The sequence below is a fragment of the Stegodyphus dumicola genome, chromosome 7, assembly GCF_044657685.1.
Source record: "Stegodyphus dumicola isolate Sdum_Otavi_A_Nest chromosome 7, ASM4465768v1".
NCBI lineage: Eukaryota > Metazoa > Arthropoda > Arachnida > Araneae > Eresidae > Stegodyphus > Stegodyphus dumicola.
In genome coordinates, this window is record NC_140774.1 from 151,142,686 (window position 1) to 151,165,127 (window position 22,442).

At 33.0% G+C, this 22,442-nt stretch overlaps 1 protein-coding gene across 1 annotated transcript in view; it reads right to left on the reverse strand.

The window, feature by feature from the left end:
• Lrp4 (LDL receptor related protein 4) overlaps window positions 1-22,442 on the reverse strand; it is a 1,066,574-nt gene that overhangs the window by 390,448 nt on the left and 653,684 nt on the right. The window contains exons 7-8 of the mRNA XM_085821440.1: window positions 13,680-13,799; window positions 11,589-11,705 (exon numbers count right to left, since the gene is read on the reverse strand). Of these exons, the coding sequence (XP_085677566.1) occupies window positions 11,589-11,705; window positions 13,680-13,799 (237 nt within the window). The remainder of the gene's footprint in view (window positions 1-11,588; window positions 11,706-13,679; window positions 13,800-22,442) is intronic.

Genomic DNA, 22,442 nt, shown 5'->3' on the forward strand with positions numbered 1-22,442 from the left:
ATTTTCCCTGAGTTTAATTAATGGTTGTGGACCAGATGAAAAGACACGGTAGTGTCGGAGCTGTAGATGAATAGGGAGGAGGAATTAAATCACTCCTTGTGTCAGCGGGGAGCCTATATATTTCAAAACTGTGAAACTAAGTTTCAAGAAAAATGTATTCCCTACAAAAAGAGATTTTACGAGACGCGATGAACCTAGAACGGGAGGAGAAAAGAGAACATGATCTCCCAAGAAACTATCCAATGTCTCGCATAATAATGATAAGGATTAGCCAAAAAAATTTGAGAATAGGAAATCGTTCCGATATTTTGAGTGTGGATCGCCTTCACATTTGTGACCTTCTCAATAATATCGCGATTTTTCAAAACATATTACAGCCCTAACCTCAGCGCGCAAAAAAGACATCACCTAAATTGATCGCGCCAGTTGCTTTTGGCGTGACCAGTTTAGCGGCCAAACTACGGAACTCAAGGGCCCCAAGTTCTATACCCGACAAGAGTATCAGAAGAAAAACAATTTTCACTGCACCTTTTACTGAGAATAATTGCTATATTAATATCTAACTGAGGAGATCAGGAGCAAATTGTACACAATACCAATTTATAAATCGCGCCACAAAAATTGTAAGGTTTAAAACAACTAGCTATAACAACGATAACAAAGTCCGCTGCACTACAATCATCAATTTTTATTGAACAAAGGAATTTGATTTGTCCTTATGAAGAATCGACTCATTTCATTTTACTTCAGAATCAATAGATGGTAAGTGATTCAGCCTCAGATGTTATCCATATCTTTTACGAAGCATTCTTTATTTACATTTTAAATTACCTACTGATATTTATCATGTAATTCAGTCTAATATACCGTTTTCTTCTAACATTCATTCATTTTATTTTACACTGCAATCAACATAAAAAAATTATGAGAACTCTAGAACTCGAATACTTTAGCCCCATTAGGGAATATCCTCACAAACTTCTTTCTCGAAAATAACTCGACTCGGGAAAAAAATGATGCTCTTACAAACCATTTTCTCTTTTCCGTGTACCTGGGGGACAGACTAAAAGGAAACTATGAGCTCTGACGGCATTGCTGAGAGGTTTCTTAAACAAAGCTGAAAGGGTATGGCTTGTGAAATGCGCCCAGATCTCATCGGTTACCATCTTTCTAAGATCCTTCTTTCAGCAAGTACATGTCCAGTAACCGTATATTACTTTTACATGTCACTACGTAGTAGAATGGATTACTGCGAAATGAAGATCTTGTGTAAGGAGATAAATAACATCTCGTGACCGAAGAATTATATGATTTCTATGAATGGCAAGAGAAAGGATTTGATTATTTACCCCTACAAAATAAAAAAAACTTCAGAAATGTAATTAAACTTTCCTTTCTTAAAATATGTTGAAACAAAAAAAGTGATAAAGGCAGAGAATCATTTGAAAGGAAAGGAGAGAGTTCTAAGGAAATTAAGTTCGTAAAGAATATTTTTCCCCGAAGAATTATGTGTCTCTTTTTAAACAAAAGTTATTTACAGTTGATTTTCGTGAATGTGTAAATTTACTAAAGAACATTTCTCAGATATCCGAGTTCGAATTTGTATAATCTGACAGAGTCTGTGCTTGTGATTGAAGATCGACTATCTAGTTGGATTTCTGCTTTCACATTTTCATCATATGCTATTAAGTTCCAACTCATGTTTCCTAGAAAGCGAAAGCATCATTGCGTAGGAATATAACCCGAGTGTGATTTGTAATAATAATTGCTTAAGGAATGATGCATTTTCTAGATTCTACGCAAGATTTTCGAGATATTACTCAAAGATGTATAAGGTAGTTCTACTTTCCTAGCGTACCTTCGTGGTGTAGTGGTCAGCACACTGAGCCGGTATTTCAGAGGTCCATGGTTCGATACACGGTGAAGGCGGTTGCAAAATTTTCACCTCTCTTTAAAAAATACCTAATGTCTCTACAGTGACGCCCGAAATAAAAGGGTTGTGGATGATGATTCTCCATACGCATGATTTGGCAAATGGGTCCCTTAAAAATCCCAGTCGCCTTTTGAAAGGGGGAGTATATAAGGTGTTTCTCTCACCTTCTTGGCGTGCCTTCGTGATGTAATTGTTCTGCAGGCTGAGCCGTTATTCTAGAGGTCCGTGGTTCGATTCGAAGCGAAGGCGATTGCTCATTTTTCCTTGCTCTTAAAAAATACGTAATGTCTCTACAGTGGCGCCCGAACTAAAAGGGTAGATGATGATTCTGCACACCCAAGATTTGGCGACGAAGTCCCCTAAAACCCTAGTTGTGAGGAGTATATAAGGTATTTCTCCCACTTTCCTAGCGTGTCTTCGTAGTGTAGTGGTCAGCACACTGAGCCGGTATTTCAGAGGTCCGTGGTTTGATTCCCGGTGAAGACGGTTGCTAATTTTTCATCTCTCCGGCCTGCTCCTCCCCCCAAAAAAAATGTCCTAATGTATCTACAGATGATTGCGAAACATATTGCGTTATTAAGTATGTCTTGAATTATTTGTTGTACATCAGTAGCTCTAATTAAAGTAATGAAATAAAATAAGATAGGATTTAAGACTAAAGTGTCTTGCTCATGTAGCACCTTTTAGTGAAAATATACATTCCCACAATACGACTAAGGTGCGGCATTACCTATAATTTTCCAATCAAATTAATGAAAACATGAAACCTATCTGTTGATGTGGCATTTGTTTAGTTTTGTTTTGAGAAAAAAAATCATCATTTTTTTTTTTTTTTTCAAAACGATAGTAAATAACTTGCTGTTTTTACATGTATAGAACGATTAAGATGAACTTACTTTTTACAGGTTTCATTAGATGAAGTAACTGAATTACAGGTAGTAATAATACGGTCACGTTACAGATGAATGAGCAAGCTGCAGTGTTTAGGGTAAATACGAGCGTACAATCAACTAAAGATACTTAATCTGCTCGTCATAAAAGTACAGTGAGAATAGGAATACAGTGTATAATAGGAGTACAGTGCTTTGTTGTTTCCGGTAAAGTACGTACACCTAAGCTATCGAGCTGATTGTAAGAGATGAAACAGATTGCACGAATGAATTCTCTTATCAGAGTAATAAGAAAATACCCAGTTTTACAGCAGTTGCATTGGTTAATGCTTCTGAGGCCAAATCTATTTAGGTAAGCTGGACAATGTGTGGTTTACAGCATATTCTCCGACCTCAAAATTACCTTGTGTTTCTACAATTTGATATAAAATTGAGTACAAAAACTACGGATAAATGGAATTCTGTATACTTAGAATCCTAAAAACTGGAATACCTGGAGTGCAAATGTTTTTCACCAATACATTATTGAACAAAACGTATGCTCATAATTTAATAATTTTCTTTATTAATGTTTATATTATTTAAAACATTTCCTTGAAACGTAACAATATTTGAATGGAATTTATATTTTTACTATAATTATTGTATGTATTTGTCAAGCACAGAGTCGTTCTGCGAAGCAAGTGCTATGTCATGATGTAATTAAAATAACAACATTTAAATGTAAACCTTAATACAATGTAAGATAAAATACGCGAATACCTGTTTAGTTTATTAGTAATTCTTAATCAATGTAATATTATTGCCTTGACATTACACGCAATTAAAAATTTAATTGGATGTTACTAGTGCCTTTAAACGGAAGAAAATATTTGTAAAATTAAAGTTTGCAAAAGTCTAGGAATCATAAGTATGCCTTACGCCATTTCAGCTCCCGAACATATATATTCGAAAATCAATTACTCAGTCCTCTGATAAACGTATTCATAGACTACTGAATCTACAACAGCCATAAGGGCAACTTATTCCAGACTGAACTTAAATAACTTCCTCGTATTAACAGAACACTTATTGCCCTACCTAAACTTTAAGCTTCGTAATTATGTGTGATTTCGAAATGTGCTTGCATGTGTATAACTTCGCGATAATTGCGCTTCTGAGTTTTCATTACTAGGGCTTCATTATTAGGGACATAACTGTGTTATCTTAATAAATCTTATTTACTGAACTTGAAGATGAATATATCATCATACATCTTAAGCAATGAAATGTTTGTGAAGTGTCTACTTATATTAAAGGTCAGATTTAAAGACAATATTGAGGAAGAAAGGCAGAATAATTAAAATAATATATTAAGACATTAATAAAGAAGATTATCCTCTTAGAAATCAGATTGCTGCTTTCGAGACTTGAGATAGATATATGATTATTTAAAATATATAGTCGTCTCTGAACAGAAAGTACTCAAACTCATTATGCAAGCTTTTAAAATCTAGTAAAGCATTTGATTAATATGTCTTTTCTCTGAGACGCCACCATCGGCCAAATGGTGAAGTTTCTGAACACTGGGAGCTCGGTTCGGGTTTCGAATCCCGGCAAACAGGCTGGCTGCATGAGGTTTATGTGGCTTTTCCCATGTGCAACGTGGGTGTGAGACAGTTTCCCTTAGAATATATTATTAGATCATAAAAATAAATAACTGAAAATGCGTTAAAGCTGAATTTTTCCGAAAAATTATTATTTAATGCTATATTATTAATTTATATTAATTGTTTTTACTTCCTTGTACGAAGTAAAAAGGAAGTATTGTAATCGCTAAAAGCTTCAGGCAGCATATTTCAACGAAAATATCCACTTTGACCGCTTTCGAATGCAATTTAACAATGTATTTGCGTAATATCTATACGTAAGGACAGAATAAAGGACTATTTAATCCAAAAAAAAAAAAAAAAAAAAAAAAAAAAACTAAAAACTGCTTTAAAATGAATTCTGAAGAAAGTTTTCGTGGTGTCTGTACAAACGTACGTACGGATCTCGCATAACTCAAAAACGAGTAGCCTCAGAACGTTGAAATTTTGTATATAAGACTACTTTAACATGTAGATGTGCACCTCGTATTTTGGTTTCAATTGGCCGCGCCAAACGTATATAAATATATTTATAAATATATCCACTCTGTTACCCGGCTCAGTGATCTCAGTTTCTTTACTCTTATATGTTTGTAAACTGTACATTTTTTGCTTTAAAAATGATTGAATTATGTTGTTTTTATCTTCCGGTAAACGTTTTTATGCCTTTCGTAATTCTGGAAGCAATATTTGTACAATTATCAACAATTAAAAAGCTGTTTAAGTGTGGTTAAATTTTAAATAACATGGCGGACATATTTGTTTACATTTGAAACAGCAGAATTGTAGATTTGTTGCCTATCTAGAGACACTAAGCTTCGCAACACAAAAATAACGCCTTCATTTATTATTGCGAATTAAATCATGCTTAATCTTTTCTGGAATTTTTTCGAGGAAATAAGTATTTAAGATTTACTTCGTAATTTTTAATACAGATATTTTGAGTTTTTATGTATTTTTGCCTTGTCGCGAAGTGAAAACTGAATTAATTGAATGAGAAATACTCAATCTTTGGTGAAAAACTGTTTCTTTTTTGTTTTGTTTGCTTAATTTCTTTCATACATCGTTCTAGCTTTGTTATAGTATTTGAATAGAACATGTGGCATCAACGATTAGATAATTCTTTAAATGATATAAATCTTGTGCATTCTGAGTTATAATATGAATGAAATATAATACTGTTAAGTAAACCTAGCGCCAGAGTGTCGCTATGGTAAACAAAGTGAATTTTAAAGAATGCATTTATTCTATTGTGGTTTATGCGCTGTCCGCGAAAGTAGGATTAATTCAATCTAATATATTAAATGAAATGCAAAAAAAAAAAAAAAAAAATGCGTATAATTTAATATTCCGTACAAGGAAGTCATGTGGTGTACACATCAGATTTTTTTAATTAATAATACCACAGATTTAGGTTTGCAGAATGGCAATAATAAATATAGTTTTCATTTAAAAACCGAAGCAAAATATTTCAATAGCATTTTTATTTTATTTAAAAATTTTAATTAAAAACCGTTTAAAGGTAAAATCCTCTACAGTCTACAAGGTGCTACTTTCTAAACAGAAGATTTCAGAATGCAAGTTTGTTTTTCCAATTCTTAACTTTGTAGCGTTTTAAAGCAGGATATGTTTAAAATAATTAATGCCCTTCCCGGGATTCGAACCTGGACCTCTAGAATACGCGCTGAGTGTGTTAACCGTTACACCATGAAAGCATGCAGATAAGAGGGAGAAAATACGTTATATACTCCCCCTTTAAAAGGGTGACTGGGGATTAGGGGACCCAATCGCCAAATCCTGGTGGTGAAGAAGCTCGCTCGCCATTGTAGAGTCCTTAGGTTACGTTGATGCTGGAGACGTGCGAAGAATGAGCCCCGAACCTGGATATCTCGAATACGCGACGAGTATGCTAAATATTACACAACGAAGGCATGCAAAAAAGGAGAAAATACCTTACAACTTACGAAGAAGCGTAGAATAATAAAGTTAAAGCAGAAAAGTGATTATAAATATGCTTTGGCTTTCGCTTTTTATTAAAATAAAAATGATTTGCATTAATTTTATTTGCGTAATAATTATAACATTATATCTTGAAATGACATCAAATTTCAATGTTGCTTGAGAACTCTTACACATTTTATATACTAAAATGTTGGAGAATCTGAAAGGCTATTGTGCTAAAGTATCATATTGGAAAGACAATGAGGAAATTTAAAATAATGTTTATTCTTTAATTTTTTTAACAGAAAGCATTAAATTATTTTAAGCATTTTATTACTGCAACTAAATCCAAATGGCATTATAGAACTGTAGCTTATTTCGCTGAACCGAAAGCCTTATAAAATTTTATTTCCCTTCAGATAGGAAGCTTGACAGTCCTTGGGGCAAAATGCAAGATAAGCAAAGGATTTGTCTTTTAGGAATTCATTTTTATTGAGTTTATTTCTTTGAGTTATTTTTAACATTGCAGGCTGAGTATGAAAAGCAAACAATGAAAAAAGGGGCTTTATTTTTACAAGCTTCAAAAGACTTGATATTTTCCGTCCGAAAAGCAGATAATTCTAGAATTCGATTATGAAATTTCGCACTGGTAATTTTAATTTTATACTGTCAGATTATGTTTATACCATTAATTGTAAAACTTTAAGCATTGTTAAGATTTATTTTACTTAACGCTGACATTTAAGCGTGATATAAAAGCTGCATTGCTATTATTAAACTTTCCGTGTTCATTTTATTCAAGAAAGACGATTACTCACAACTGTTTGAAACATATGAAATAGATGTTATGACAGACACTTATTTTCCCAATAAATAGGGAGTTAAGAAAATAATTTTCAGCACTGTGGTTAGGATAACTATTTAAATTCTGTCTTTTTCTCTTTCTTTGTGATCAAACAAGATCAAAATTTGATTTATTAAATTAAATTAAAAGGTACCCATCTTTATGATCAAAATTCGAAGAGATATGCTCAAATAACAATTGTATGAAACCTGCAACAAACGTTTACAAAATAGCGATGTATTACACAACGTATACCATTGATCCCATAAAAGAAAAACTTTTATTTTGCAGTTCTTCTCTATGTTTACTCGTAATAGACATGCAAAAGTTGTAAAAGTCAGTAAACTTATTCCATAATAGCTTCCGAATTCTGCACGTAAGTCTATTTAATGTACTGCGTTTAATCTACACTAAAATGTTGAATATTTTACCAGAGTAAAATTACGCTTTATTAGACCGATGTGTTATGTTTAGAAAAGGATTGTATTTTTAAGTGGTGAACCTGTGTAAATTTCTGTATGTCATTTTGAGAAACTTTAGAAGCACAAGTTTAGAATGACTAGTTAAGGAAACAAAGCCTGTAATGACATTTCTATAGCATTCTATACATAACTGAAATTCAATTTTAAACTGGAATAATGTCGCCAGACTAAACTTCACAAAACTGCCTGGTTACTAGACTTCGATTCTATACAGGATGTTGCGGAGAGACAAATTTAGCTCGCATTACTTTGCTGAAAATCAATCAAGGTCTAATCAATATTTTAAATGAAAAATAGAACAATATAACCTAAGAAATCCAAAATAACTGCACGAAGAATGTTCTTCTAATTGCTGAATCACAATTCATGATGGCATAACTGCATTTTCACGTTTCCTTCTGACACTTCTCATATTTCCTTCTGAGAAGTGAGTGAGTGAGTGAGTGCACCGCTATGATGGCTTCCGACCACGGACATGAACCAAACGGAATTATATACCATCACGGCGGGGAAGACTCCAGAGTAACAAGGTTAAATATTATACACTAATAACAGTTTAGCACCGTAAATACTTCTTACCTATTCTTCATTTGCTTCCAAGCCACATCTTTAACGTTTTTTGAAAAGACCTGCTACCGTTACTTTCATACGTTATTTCGAAAAGGTGGCTGTTTAGTCTCTTGTGTTCCAACTAGTACAGGAACATTCAACGATGTTTCATGACCGTATCAGAAACACTTAGGCAGAACGGTCTAAATCACATCTATAAATCTACGGAGTTGCAGACAATAGCATAGTTCTGCACAAAAACAATAGCAAGTTACAGAACACTAGCACATCAGACAATAGCATATCATTACAGAAAATAATAATGAAAAACATTCATACAATGTGCTACAAGTAACCTTTATATATTACAGTATTATAAAATCAAATATTTATGTTAATGGCGTTCTCATTTAACATGTAAAAGCCATTTTATAAAGAACTCTCGCACAAATTCGACGACTACAATCTGAATTACTTTAACATGTTACGGTTCTATAGCTTACAATAGCATGCTAAATCCTATTTTGAAAATAACTTCACGTAACATATAAAAAATGCACTATGAAAGTGCACCTAAAGAGTATCACAAAATGAATGGCATACACATTCATTAATATGTGCCTGTGTTTTTATGTCGTTTTGCACAGTTTTCATATATTTCTCTCAAGAATTTTTTTTAGTGTAAAGGCCAATTTTTTAATCTTTTATAAAATAAATACGTAACAGTTGTATTTATATAAATCTTAAATATTTCGTGCTGCCTAAAAAGAATTTTCCTACAAAAAATAAACAATTTTGTTTTGGATATTTCTCAATGAAGAAAGGAAACTCAGAATAAGTGGATCTAAGATTTCTTCTTATTTTTTCACGCATATGGAATATGGTGATGATTAGTATATTCAATTTTGCAAATTTAATTGCTCCATATATTTAAAATATTTTAAGATACATTTACGTTTTCAGCAGCTTTGCAGCTTTTGTTAACTATTTGATAAAGTATTTTATTATTATGTCCTAACGGTACATTACTTTGTTCATAATTACAGCTGTCAGAATTTATGTACATGAACATATTTTCTCTATACAAGCACAAATAAATTCTTCATTAGGTTTTGGATATTTTGTACACGTTCACTTAAATTTAGCAAATATTCCGACTTTTTTAGGAAAGACTACAATTAAGTAACTAAAAGTATTGATATGGTATCTATCTTAAATAACATAGTTTGCTTTCGTGTGTGTGTGTGTGTGATTATGGCAAAGCCTCGAGGGCTATCTGCCTAAGGGGAGGGATGCCTTCGTGGAGGACTTTCTAAGGGAGACTGGCTCGTATACACGTTACGCATGGGGAAAACCACGAAAACGCCCATGCAGCCAGCCCGTCCGCGGGATTCGAACCTCGGACCGAACTACCAGTGTTTAGCGACTTTACCGCTCGGCCGCTGGTGGGCTAGTTTGCTTCCGAAACTGTTGGCTGTAGACCTATGTTTCAAATTATAAAAAAATATTAAATAAAATTTATATTCACCTTTTAAATTTTTAATTTGAAAAAATTAATTTTGTAAAATTTACGACACGTCTCTTTTTGTACGGAAACCAATTTCCTGCAGTTATAGTTGGGTGAACTATAGATTATTATATAGATTAATTATAAATCATTTTAAAATGATATTTTATTTTTAGTTACGTACAAATGAGAACAGTTCTCTCTTCAACTTTTGTACGGTTTCTGGACGTGATCTCAAATTGTAAAATTAAATATGTAAGTTAATTTTTGTCGTAACGTAGTTATATATTTTGCATTTTTTAATCAATATAGTATTTTTGTAAACGTAATTGTAAGGACTGAGGGACCATGTATAAAGTTAAGTTTGTTAATTAAAAAAAATTTAGATTAAAATACACAAATATGAATTTTTATGTCATTTAAAATATTTTATTTGTGAAGTATACATTCTTGTGTGAGTACGGGTTCGTAATAGATTGAATGCACAAGTCTGATGAAAAGTTAATAAAATTTATTCTTATCACAAGAAATAAAGCAAAATGCTGAAATGTTTCCTCACAGATATTCGTACAATATCACAGAGTAGTTATATGTTAAACTATTAAAACGTTAAATAGAACACAATTCAAGCGCAGAGAAAGCTCATCCGATCTCACCGCGAATTCGCAACAATCAACAAGAACTTAATAAACAGCTAATTTGAGATGTTTTCCTCGGCTTTTATAAGCTTTTTAATCATGCACGAGAACATTCTGGTATTTTTTCGAGGTTTCTGGAAAGCAAAAGTAAATGTTTAATGCGCGTGCTCCTGTATTTTAACTTTCTGGGCGTAGCTTTCTTTCTCTTAAAACTCGCCACGCGCTGCGTTGCACGGAGGAATAAAACAATTTTAATTATAATTCTACTAAAAATTGCAAATTAAATACAAAATCTATAACAATATCTATGGACAGAAGTTGAGAAAATAGAGACTACGTAAGGACCTTTGCACGTCCATCCGTTCATAGCATGTCGCTAATTTTGTCGCCAAATGGGCGATTTTGCGCCACATCTGGCAACCGTTAACGTGCTTTCCGGGGAAGCTTGATATCGCGTGGTGGACATTTTGTAACAATGCATTTATGCATATTCTTCATTATTTAATTCTTTTAAACATAATAAAGGGCGATAATATTTAGTGAAAACAATTTAAAAAGTGATTCGTCGTTTATAGTGAATTAACGCAAAATGCCAAAACGAAATTAATAGCCCTTCTGGGTAAATCGCATCTTTGTGATAAAAGGGAGCGGAAAAGTAATAAAAAAAATAATAGGAATTATATTAAAATAATAGGAATGGAGCTTGCGATTGTCAAATGACGAACAGACGCGATTAAATTCTTCCAAAACAAAGGTATCATCCACACTAAAAGATTAAACAACAAAATAAAACATTATTTCATTAGTACCGAAACACTGAAAGGCGCCGTTATGGAAGATAATGCCCCGAGGAGGATGGATTACAGAACAAATGCTGGCTCGAAATTCGCACATTCATTTTTTTGAGAATAATTTTGTTCACTTGCTCTAATTTCAAAAGATCAAACTTATAGAATTTTGTCAACTCCAACGAGGAATGAATAACTGTAAAATAGTAGACAGCAATAATTACTGGTTAGATTTCACGCCAACATTTAACGTTTGGCGACAATTGGCGATCCGTTATCCGAAAAGTACCTGTATTTTTTTCACGTGTGCATGTGTCAGAATCGTATTTGACAAAAGAAAGCAAACTTCAGACAAGACACAAATTCCTTGAATAAGAAGCATACATACCGCACCCGTCTTCATCACTGTTGTCTGCGCAATCAAACTCGCCGTCACACTGCCACTGCCGCTTGATACATCTTCCCGCTCTGCACTGGAACTCCTCATCACTGCATTCAGGCATTTCTAAGAGTATACAAAATTATTTAGCATCAGATAATGTCTACAAAATCAGTATATCTAACAACTTTCTATCTGGACACACGTAATTGAATAGATTCGAAATATACCCTAAACTAATAGAACATAATGTAAGATTAAATCGCCTTTCAAGTACGATAAGGCCTATATATAAATTTTCTCTCACTAAAAATCATACGTTTTTAATATAATGACGTTTCGTGATCCATGGATACATCACATCCACTAGCTTTCGAAATTCTGAATATTTGATTATTAAAGTGCTGATCACAGGTGCATCACAAGCTTTCATAAAAAAATGCTATAAATAAAATGCAAACTTGTGCCACAGGCAGCACAGCAAAAGCTCTTCTAAATACCAGTTTCAAGTGCATAGTCATGGCTACTGATTTTGCTTTTCTTCATAATAAAAAAATAAGGTTCAGTGTTTGGTATTTACTTGTCAATGGGTATTTATTACTATACACTATGTCCATCTAACAAGAAACTCTTGCGCTTGATAAACTAGTTTGAAGGTGCGGCCTTGTTGGCATGGCGTAACAGGTTCGACAGCTTTTCATAGCTTTAAGTCCGGGTTCGAATCGCAGAGAAGACATAGGTGTTTGTTATTATATAATGTCTTTGTAGCATAAAGGCACTTAAAATATTGTTGAGCCGAAAGTTCTTTCAAGAAACTGCTGGCTGAGAAAGAAGTATAAAGACTTTAAAATTCGTTTCCTAAGGATGATCATCAAAATTGGTTGATAGCTTAACAGTTAGCATGGGGGGAATACACCTATACGACCAACAGTGAACATCTAATAGCTCTCTCTACTTATACCTGTAACTGTATGCCGCCTAGAGCCAGGGAAAAATAAGTGCTATTCTTTGAGTCATTATATATTTCTTAGATCTGATCTAGCTGAAGTATAGATCAGGAGGACAACAACATATTTCAAGATTTTTTTTCATGTAAATATGAATGCATGTTTTATTATTATTTTCATTAAAATGAATTTTAAACAGTATACTTCTAGCATGAAAATTTTCAAAATTCTTTCATGCTTCTGCATTGCGTTCCATAAACTCTTTTCTGGACTATGCATGCCTTTCTGTTTTTTATGCCCTCTCGTCCATTAATTGGCATGGAAAATGCGAACTCCGTAGTAAATATTCGAAGACACTAAAGAGCGTTATTTTGGTGACGTAGCTTAGAGGCAGCTATAACCTGCAGACAATGAGATCCTATATTTGAACCTAGTATACACTTCCTGTGGTGTCTAATGTGAGAACTAAAGTAAAACATTAAAGAGGACCTCAATATTGCAGGAAAATAGAGATGATGGCGCGAAGGACACCAATTCTATACTGATGGTCATTGACCTAATAACCATCAGTATCGATTATTCCTCACTTGATATAGCTGTAGCGCCCTCAGTTTTTTTTAAACAAGTATAATGAAATGTTCATTTGACTAAATTTTATGTGATGAATTTTTCTGTCCTAAAGTAATGGGGGATTACAATTCTAGTTAGGTAACATTTGAGGACATTTCCTTAGGAAAACTGTATAATGTTGGTGCATTTTGCGCTAATACACGCACTTGTCCATGACCTACTGAGATTGCTTTAAATTACTTGAGAGATAAATTAGGCCTCACTGTAAAACATTGTTTTTCTGTATTCGAACCCAGAATATATCGTTTACACGTTATATCTGAGCACGAAAGCTGCCCTACAAAAACATTCGACAGTTTGCAGTCGATGGGGACACATTGGTCTCAAATAGATAACAGGGAAATGTGGATACGCAGCACAGATATAGAAGCTGAGTATTTCGTTTCAAGCGAAAGAGCAATCCATTTAGAGTCCCAAATATATAGAAGGTATGGCAAGTTTACGTTTCCGTACTTAGATGAGTCAGTAAGGTACATTACCAGTTTGGGAGAACGTGAATATTTTCTTAATGGAGAAAACTTACGGCAGTTTTTTTCATCAGACATGTCATCACAGTCATTTTCGCCGTCACATTTCCAATCGGAGTTGATGCATAATCCGTCGTCACAACGAAATTCTCCGTCCCGACAAGTGGCCTCACCAGCTAGAAATAAATGAAAATATTAATCCTCATTAAAAAATACTCTAACTGATTTATGTCAGTAAATGTTCTGTTTTCAAATTTTACGGGGGGGGGAAGAAGAGTTCTGATGCACATTTACAACTTTGAATTATACACTATTAAGTCCACAAAAGTGCTTATGCAGCCTTTATTTTTGCAACTGTTCGTCATAGACGTAAAATTCCAAGTACAAAAAAGTTTTAATTGATATTTAATTGTTATTTATATTTCAGAACTTTTAAATAAAAAAGCATCAATTCTGTGAAAATTAGAAAAATGTAACTTCTTATACATACTTCTGCTCCATCAGAGCGTTTCAGCAAATCGGTTACAAACTTTGAGGAGAGTGACGACACAAAACAGAAAAAAGGAAGAACACGAGCAGTGTGACAAAATATGTTTTATTATGTTTAGTACAACAAAAACCAACAAATAAGAACAAAAACAGATAATGATCATCATTAAAGAAGGTGTTCGAAATTACGACCCCGGACCGTAATGCATGCCTCGCATTTCTTGCGCGTGGAATACATGGAAGATCGCATGGAAGATGCATGACGCACGATTCCTTCGTCACGGTTCAGAGCGTAATTTCGAACACTTTCTTTAATGCCAATCGTCTGTTTTTGTTCTTATTTCTTGGTTTCCGCTACACAAGCATAATAAACATTCTTCTCAAATAATTCGTATCCTTCTTTTTTGTTTTGTGTCGTCACTACCGCGCCAGGAAGGGTTTCCGACCATGCCTTCTATTTGTTTTTCCATCGTCTAGCTACTCTTTATCTATCCTGAAAATTTGCAACCGATTTGCTGAAGCACTCTGCATATAGGAAATTTTATGCTCATTATAAAATATAAAATACAATAATGTGACTGTCGTGCAACAAGCATTAACTAAAACATTCGACTTTAAAAACGAAGATCATATTAACGACCTCTACACAGACTGAAGAGCGAAATGCATTTGTAGTCAGTTAAAAAATCAGTTTAGAAACGTTTCTTATATTAATAGATCAAATGAATAGAATTTCTATGCGGATTTACTTGAAAAGTATTGATCAATATAAAGTTCTTCAAAAAGGACATCGTATTCACATAATCTTGAGGAATCCATGTTCGTGTGCGTGAAAACAGTGGCAGGTATCAGTATTGGCATACAGCTAACACGTTACGTTATTTGCACAAATTAAAAATTTTAAATATTTCTAGTTTAATGAATTTTTTGCATTATAAATATGATAGTTATGTTATGATTCTAAAGTAATAGAATTTCATAAACATATTATTAACGTATTTTTAGTGTTTGTAAACTTATAAATTACTTACGTTAAAATTCTTTCGGCCTAACAAATGTAACAAAATTATAAATTAAAGAATGTTTCACACTAATATATCATCATGGAATGCCACTGAATGGAATTCAAAAGGAAGTATCAACCTTAAATTAGTAAACATTTTAATTAATTAATTTTTTTAACTGACTCCTAAAGGCAAATGAATAATAACATATTATCCTAAATTTGTTAATTTTGTCAATTTTTATGTCTTTATTTTTTATAATGAGTACAAGATTTTCATAAATATAAGTACAAGGTCCGAAGTATAGTACATAAAGTTAGATTTCGTAATTTTATGAAACTGATCTCATTCTTAAAACGCCAAAATATAAATGTTTATGTCATATAGAGCAATTTTTTAGCTGAAAGCACATGTTTGAGACCAGCTGCGAAAATAAAAGCCAAGTAAGGGTTTTTGTGGACACGATGCATATTAAATGGAAGAAATTAACGTATCCTAGAACATGAGCGAAAAAAATACTTAATTTTAAGAAGGTGTTTACTTAATTCCTACCCTTCAAAGTCTTAGTAGATAAGACTACTAACATGCAACTCTCTTAGTAGATAAGACAGTTGCATGTTAGTAGTTCCGCCCGAGTTCAAGTCTCCGTTGGATAGGATGATTACGTGGGCGGTTTCATACTTTTGTCTACATGCGTTGTAAATAGATATTAAATTTCCGTTAAAGAAACTCCAAAAGTACGTCTTTCTCTTTTTGAAAAGTCACCATGTGTCTTGTCTTAATTTTAAAAAAAAATTATCCTTCATATTTAATTATATCAACTTTTCTAACTTAACTCATTACTTAACTATATTAATAATTAGTACTTAATTATATTAACTTTACTAATTTTACTTAATTATTTTACTAACTTTATTATAATTTTACTAACCAGTAAATTTTACTAACTTTATTATAACAGCTTACTACACTCATGTCCATAAATTAAGGATAATTAAGAGTCACGCAGAAATCGAACTCTAAAATAAATATATCACCTGTAAAATCACTACACACATCTTCAAGAATCATATGCAAATTTCAGGAAGTAACCAGATGACACCGATGGTACTTCACAATGACGAGAGTGTAAGAGAGTGATATATAATGAATACAGACAAAGAAGTAAAATTGTTTGCAGGCGCTTTATAAGCATTTCAGTGCAATAACCGAATAGTTATGCCACAAAGGACGTATTTGGATGATTTTTTACGTGGTGGAATTATCGGGCGTCTGGAATGTGGGCGTACCCAACTGAAAGTATCAAACGAACTTGGAATTCCCCAGAGTGTCATCTCCAGGCCTTGGCAACGATTCCAAGATGATGGTAATGTGAGTAGACGTTACAGCACAGGTCGCCCCAGAGTTACAACGCTGAATGAGGACCGGTATTTGGCAGTTACTGCCAAAAGAAACAGGCGGAGCACAGCCTCAGACCTGTCTCGTCAGCTTTCTTCAGCCACTGGTACGACAATTTCAAGGCAGACCGTGTACAGACGCTTAGGGAAGATTGGTCTATATGCTCGTAGACCTGTCACATGCGTTCCAATTACTGCAACTCACTGTCGTCTGAGGTTAGCCTGGAGTAGAGAGCATGCATTGTGGACACCGCAACAGTGGGCTTGTGTGATTTTTTCCGACGAGTCCAGGTTTAGCTTGCAGTCTGATTCTCGCCGGACTTTCATATGGAGAGCTCCAGGTACCCGTTACCACCAAGAAAACATCATTGAACGACACCGTTACGGTGGTGCAGGAGTGCTCGTTTGGGGTGGAATTATTCTGTGTTCCAGAACTGACCTGCGTGTTCAAATTGGAACCATGAGAAGCCAAATCTATCGGGACGTCATTCTGGAACAACATGTACGTTTGTATCGGGGTGCCAAGGATTTAAATGGAGTAATGCATTCATGGAGGACTTTCTAAGATGAACTTGTCGCATTCACGTTACACACGCGGAAAAAACCCGAAACGCCCACACAGGCATCCCATATTATCACTCAACCACTGGTTGATTTTTTAAAAGTAATCAAGCAATCAATATTTCTGCTGTCTCAGAAAGGACTACATTATTAGGTTATTATTATTATAATGCTTACCATAGCTACGTTTTGAACTTAAACAAATGTACAAAATGAGATTTCTAGATGATAACAAATTTGATCATATGGCACTTTAAATCAAAATACAAAGAAGATAGAAATCTCCAAAAATAAAGTATAAGTTAATAAATTAGCGTTTCAAGATCTCCGAGGGAAAAAATTGTATAAAGCAAATAGGGCTGATGAAAATACTACCAAAATATTTTTGAAGCAAATAATTTCCGTTCGTTAAAAAGAGCGTCATATACAAAAATAAGCTTTATTAAATACAAAATTTATGACTTCATCACTTCTGCAAGCTATAATTAGAAATTTAAAACTGGTACGTTTCATTCTTTAGATGAACCTTTTAGAAATTTGCTCTTAAAAATCCTAACTTAAATACTGTTTGACCTTGTTTCACAAATTCTTGTAATCCTACATCAGAAAATTTCGATCTTTTAAGAAAATTGGATCATTATCTACCACATCTGATAATTTTAATCTTATATTAGGAGGATGACTCTGAATTTTACTAATCCGATTACGGAAATTCTTTTTTCATTGAGAATTCATGACTACAGGCTGGTATAAATTTATGTATAAAATTTTAATTTAAGAAATGTCATTTGACCCAAATTATTCTGGAGGCCTGCCACGTTTGATTCAGTTTTTAAATTGTAACCTTTGTTTCAGGACTAAGCAATTAACACTTGTTAATTAACATTTTTTGTTGTTATTTGCGTGTTTTGCTTACCTATCCTTGAACATTTAACACTTATTTATTTGCCGAGTAATTGTGAAAAACCTTGTATAACTCTCATTTAAAGTTTCAATGATTTCTTCATGTAGGTTAATAATGTCAAAAGGCCTATTAGTATAAAATCATATTTAAGAATAATTAAATGATACTCATTACATTTGCGTAATAAAGGAACATAAAATTATATGGGTATTATAAAGATGGGGAAGAAATATTGTTGGATTTAGAAAGGCGTGAAATAACAAATAAATATTGATTCAAAATTGGTTCATGTGCATAGATGCTCATAAAAGCATTTGGAAAAAGTTCTAAAATTAGACAAAATTAACACAATAGTCTTATATTACACTTTTCTCAAGTATTTAGAAAAAACACACGTTTAAAAAGTTGAGAAAAGATATAATTGAAAAATATGAGCAATTTTCATTTATTTTACTGACGTTCTAAGATACCTAAAGAATAAGATAAATCGTTTTAAGAGTTTAGTTTTAATTTCTTAAAATAATTAGAAAATAGCCAAAGTTAAGTCTGGCAAAACTCGACTCATTACATAGTTTATAATTAACACTCATTATTTCAGTTGCTAATTGCACTACGATTTTTAATTGCACTTGGATCTCAAAGTGTAATTTGCTTTCTGCTCCTTCAGATTCAGTTCTAACTACCTGCGAAATATTTTCCTTTTCCTAAATAGCCAAGCTTAGACTTTAAACTTTTAAAATTTCCTTAACCTGATATATATCAACCTTAAATTCTCTTTAAACATTCTTTCGCTTCAGCAAACGATTAGAAGAGCGTGATATATAAAAAGCAAATTTCATGCAGAAATTCTTTTTAAAAAATCACTCATGTACGAAACATCAAATTGGTTTTGAAGAAATTTAAATACAGATCTTTTAATAAATACGGCCATAAATATTCGTAAGGTCGAATGTAGCTGTAATCGTAACGCTTACTTAGTCTTTTCCGCTAACGCATCATTAAATATCATATTTTATCTAAATTCTAAGTAACTCCAGCAGATAAATCTCACAGCCTCTCTTATAAAATGAAGTTGAGAAATATCTCCAATATCTAAGAAGCTATTTTTCATGGAAACTATGCAGCTTAATTCGAAATTGTTACCAAAGATGTAAACTTAATTACTTTAATGTCGCTGTTTGGGTACTGCCAGGTAATTACCAAATAAATGCACAAAGCAAAGATAAATTAAACGTAATTTCAGATCATTGTATTTTCTGCGGTTTTGTCTCAAGGCGAAAGGCTAAGTGAGTAATGAAAATTTTAAAGTGATATTATTATCACATTCCGCAAGCGAATTCTTTCTATTTGAGTAATTTTTGTGTTAATTTCGTTAGTGGATGAATCATTCGGAGCACAATTTAGCGAACTTTATATTGTAGTGCTGTGCACTTTATAAAGGATTTAAATAATTCGTTGATTCCAAAATTTTCCCAATTACGATTTTGGATTAAAACATATTGTAGAAACACCGGAAAAATTAATTCAGTATTTATATTTTTCGTGCAAATATGATGGCTTTCAGCTTTTTCTTTAATATATATTAAAAGCAAATGTGAAGTTCAAATTGCAAAAAATTTCACAATTTTATAACAAAAATAATTAAATCGCTGAATGTTATTACAAAATTAATTAAGGTCTAGCACACTGCTCAACTAATAGTTAAATTTCAGCTTATTCACTTATCGAATGAAATTCGTTTTTAACTAAATTTCACTTGTCTGAAAGAAGGGTTAAGACCTTTATACAGTCTCATGCAAAAGTCGCGAGAGTCAAACTTTAAAAAACGTATGGAAGTTCTAAAATATATTTTAATGACAAATTTTTTCACTATATGGCGTTTATACTGTTATAAATTACTATATCACTTTCAATTGTTGTTGCAGTTCAAGCTCTTGGCTTGCATTGAAACAGTTCAAGCCAAGAGCTTGTTTCTGCAAGTGGGAAATGACGTTTTATCTGTTAGAATAAATTTTCATGATTGAACATTACCTCGAAACATATAAAGTCGATTATCATGCTATCCTTTCACTCTATTTGTTGGCCGTTGCAACAGTGTATTTCTGACTTAAAAAATTTGCAAAATTTTTTAGCTTTGACTTCATTTCTTGAGGTTAACATTTCTCGCTTTCCGAAATCAGGTTAACAAGTGAAACTGTCTTATTAGTAACTGCAATGAACTGTCTTATTAGGCCCGAGAAAGTTTGGGAAGGTGTCTTTAAACGCTTGAAAATTTGTTCGTAAGAATGCACTGCGACACTGCGAAGTAATGCCTAATCAGACAAATTCGTTCTGCTTGGAACAAACTTTGTATCAGACCATTACATAACAGCATGCCCACTCACAGAGGCTTGGCACATGCGGCTGCCAGTTGATAATACACCGTTCATGTGCTTCTCCATTTAGCAGTCTGCTCTACTCAGAAAGGAAAAATTGCAGGCTTTGGGACAGGACCTTGTAGTGTCACCTAGTGCACTACTGATTCCTGCCCAATCTTCAGTACTAACTATCTTACTTCTGGGTGTCTCGTTGTATGGCACTAGTGCTCTTGTGCGGCATGTTGATGTGCTATTTAGTGTGTGTATGATAGAACCTTGTACATGAACACACTGAAGTAACTAGCATATCTACACCAACTAAATATGTAAAATGCACCAGGGTAACTTATATGTGCTTGTTTATATATATGTATATATTTGTGTGTGTTGCGTATGTGTGTAAAGTATAATAAAATACGATAGCTGCTTTAAAAATAATTGGCGACCTCAAAATTAACAATTCTAGATTTGGTGCTCTTTCCCTAAATTTATATGTTGTTCTAAATTCGAGATCCTTCTATGTTATGTAACAACCTAAGATTAACCAATCATAACTTGTCTCTACAATTACATCAAACTTAGTATAAATACTCTTGGCACAAAAAACTACGTCATTCCTTCCTTTCCTTAGCTTTCGCCATTGTTAACGTATCTTGTATGCTCTAGTTGTCCGTCTAAAATGATGTCGCCAACGTTAGCGTATTTCACAAGTCCACATCTGTGTAGCCACTGAGGGATTGTCTTCTAGGATGAACCAATGAACATCCAGTAATATTTCTGTCATGTCACATGACCTTTCCCGTGCTTTAAGATTTAAGCAAGATGGTTGAAAATATTTTGCCACGCAATTTTCTGTACAAAATAATTAAAGCATCGTTGATTTCTTCTGGAAATTTCCATTGCGAGAGGTAGATCAAATATAAGCAATTGTGAAGATTTCACTACCTGGGTGAAAGAATTTGAAATACATACAAACATATGTTGGACACTCCGCAAAAATATCAATTTGAAATATTACTTAATAGATGCTAAATAAGATGAAGAAAGAAATACGTGATAAAATTCTGAGTCCAAATGCTATCTTTACATAAAACTATGACAAAAATATTTACACCAATTATATATGTAAATAGAAGTCAGCACTTTTTATTGTGGTCTATATGAAAAAGTTGTTCTATAATAATAGCCAATGCAGAATTTTATTTAAAGTGAACTTTACTAATTTGCATTATACATTTAGTGCGTTAAATTTCATATTTAATAACTGCTCAATCCTTAATGTACTGTATACAAAAGAAGTACTCATCAAACAGAATGAATTTATCTTATTTACAACGAATATATTCAATTTATTCAAATATAACTTTTAATGTTAACAGTGGGTATAATCAGGTGTTAGTAAATATACATAATACTTCAGATTCAATAAGTATTCTGAATCTTACACTTTCAAAATCAAAAGAATGCAAGCACTGAAATAAAAAAACACTAGATTCATTGTTACACTTTCAGTCCTTCCCAGCTCAATTAAAAAAACTATATCCTTGAATTTTCTTAATCCACAGGTGTTAGTAAATATACATATTATCCGAGGCTAATTGTAGCTTGAGTCGTTTTCTCGATGCAAAGGGCGATAATATGCCATGAACATCAGTCCAAGCACTACGAGAATTTTTACTATTACGCCATACATTTATAACTGCGAAACAAATACAAATTAAAACGTAAACAACATATGCTCACTTGCATATGATTTAGCAACACAAGAGCAATAGAAGCTCATTGGTCCATTTTCGAAACTCCTCCCTCAGTGACTATGCTGATGTGCACTTGTGAAATATGGCCCCCGTTAATCTGTGTATACAAGAAATTATCGTAGTTGTTATGATTAAAGAGTATATTGTGTACGAGGAATTATTCTAGTATGCCTGAAATAATGATGACAATTGGATGAAGTGGGTTTCGTATCAACTTCTTCCTCACGACTGCCAGCTTTTAAAGTACCAAGATTCCTTCTACATATTTAAATCATATATATATATATATATATATAACAGAGCATAATATTTATGTAAAAGCTGCAGTTTGTGCACCAGTATACAATTAC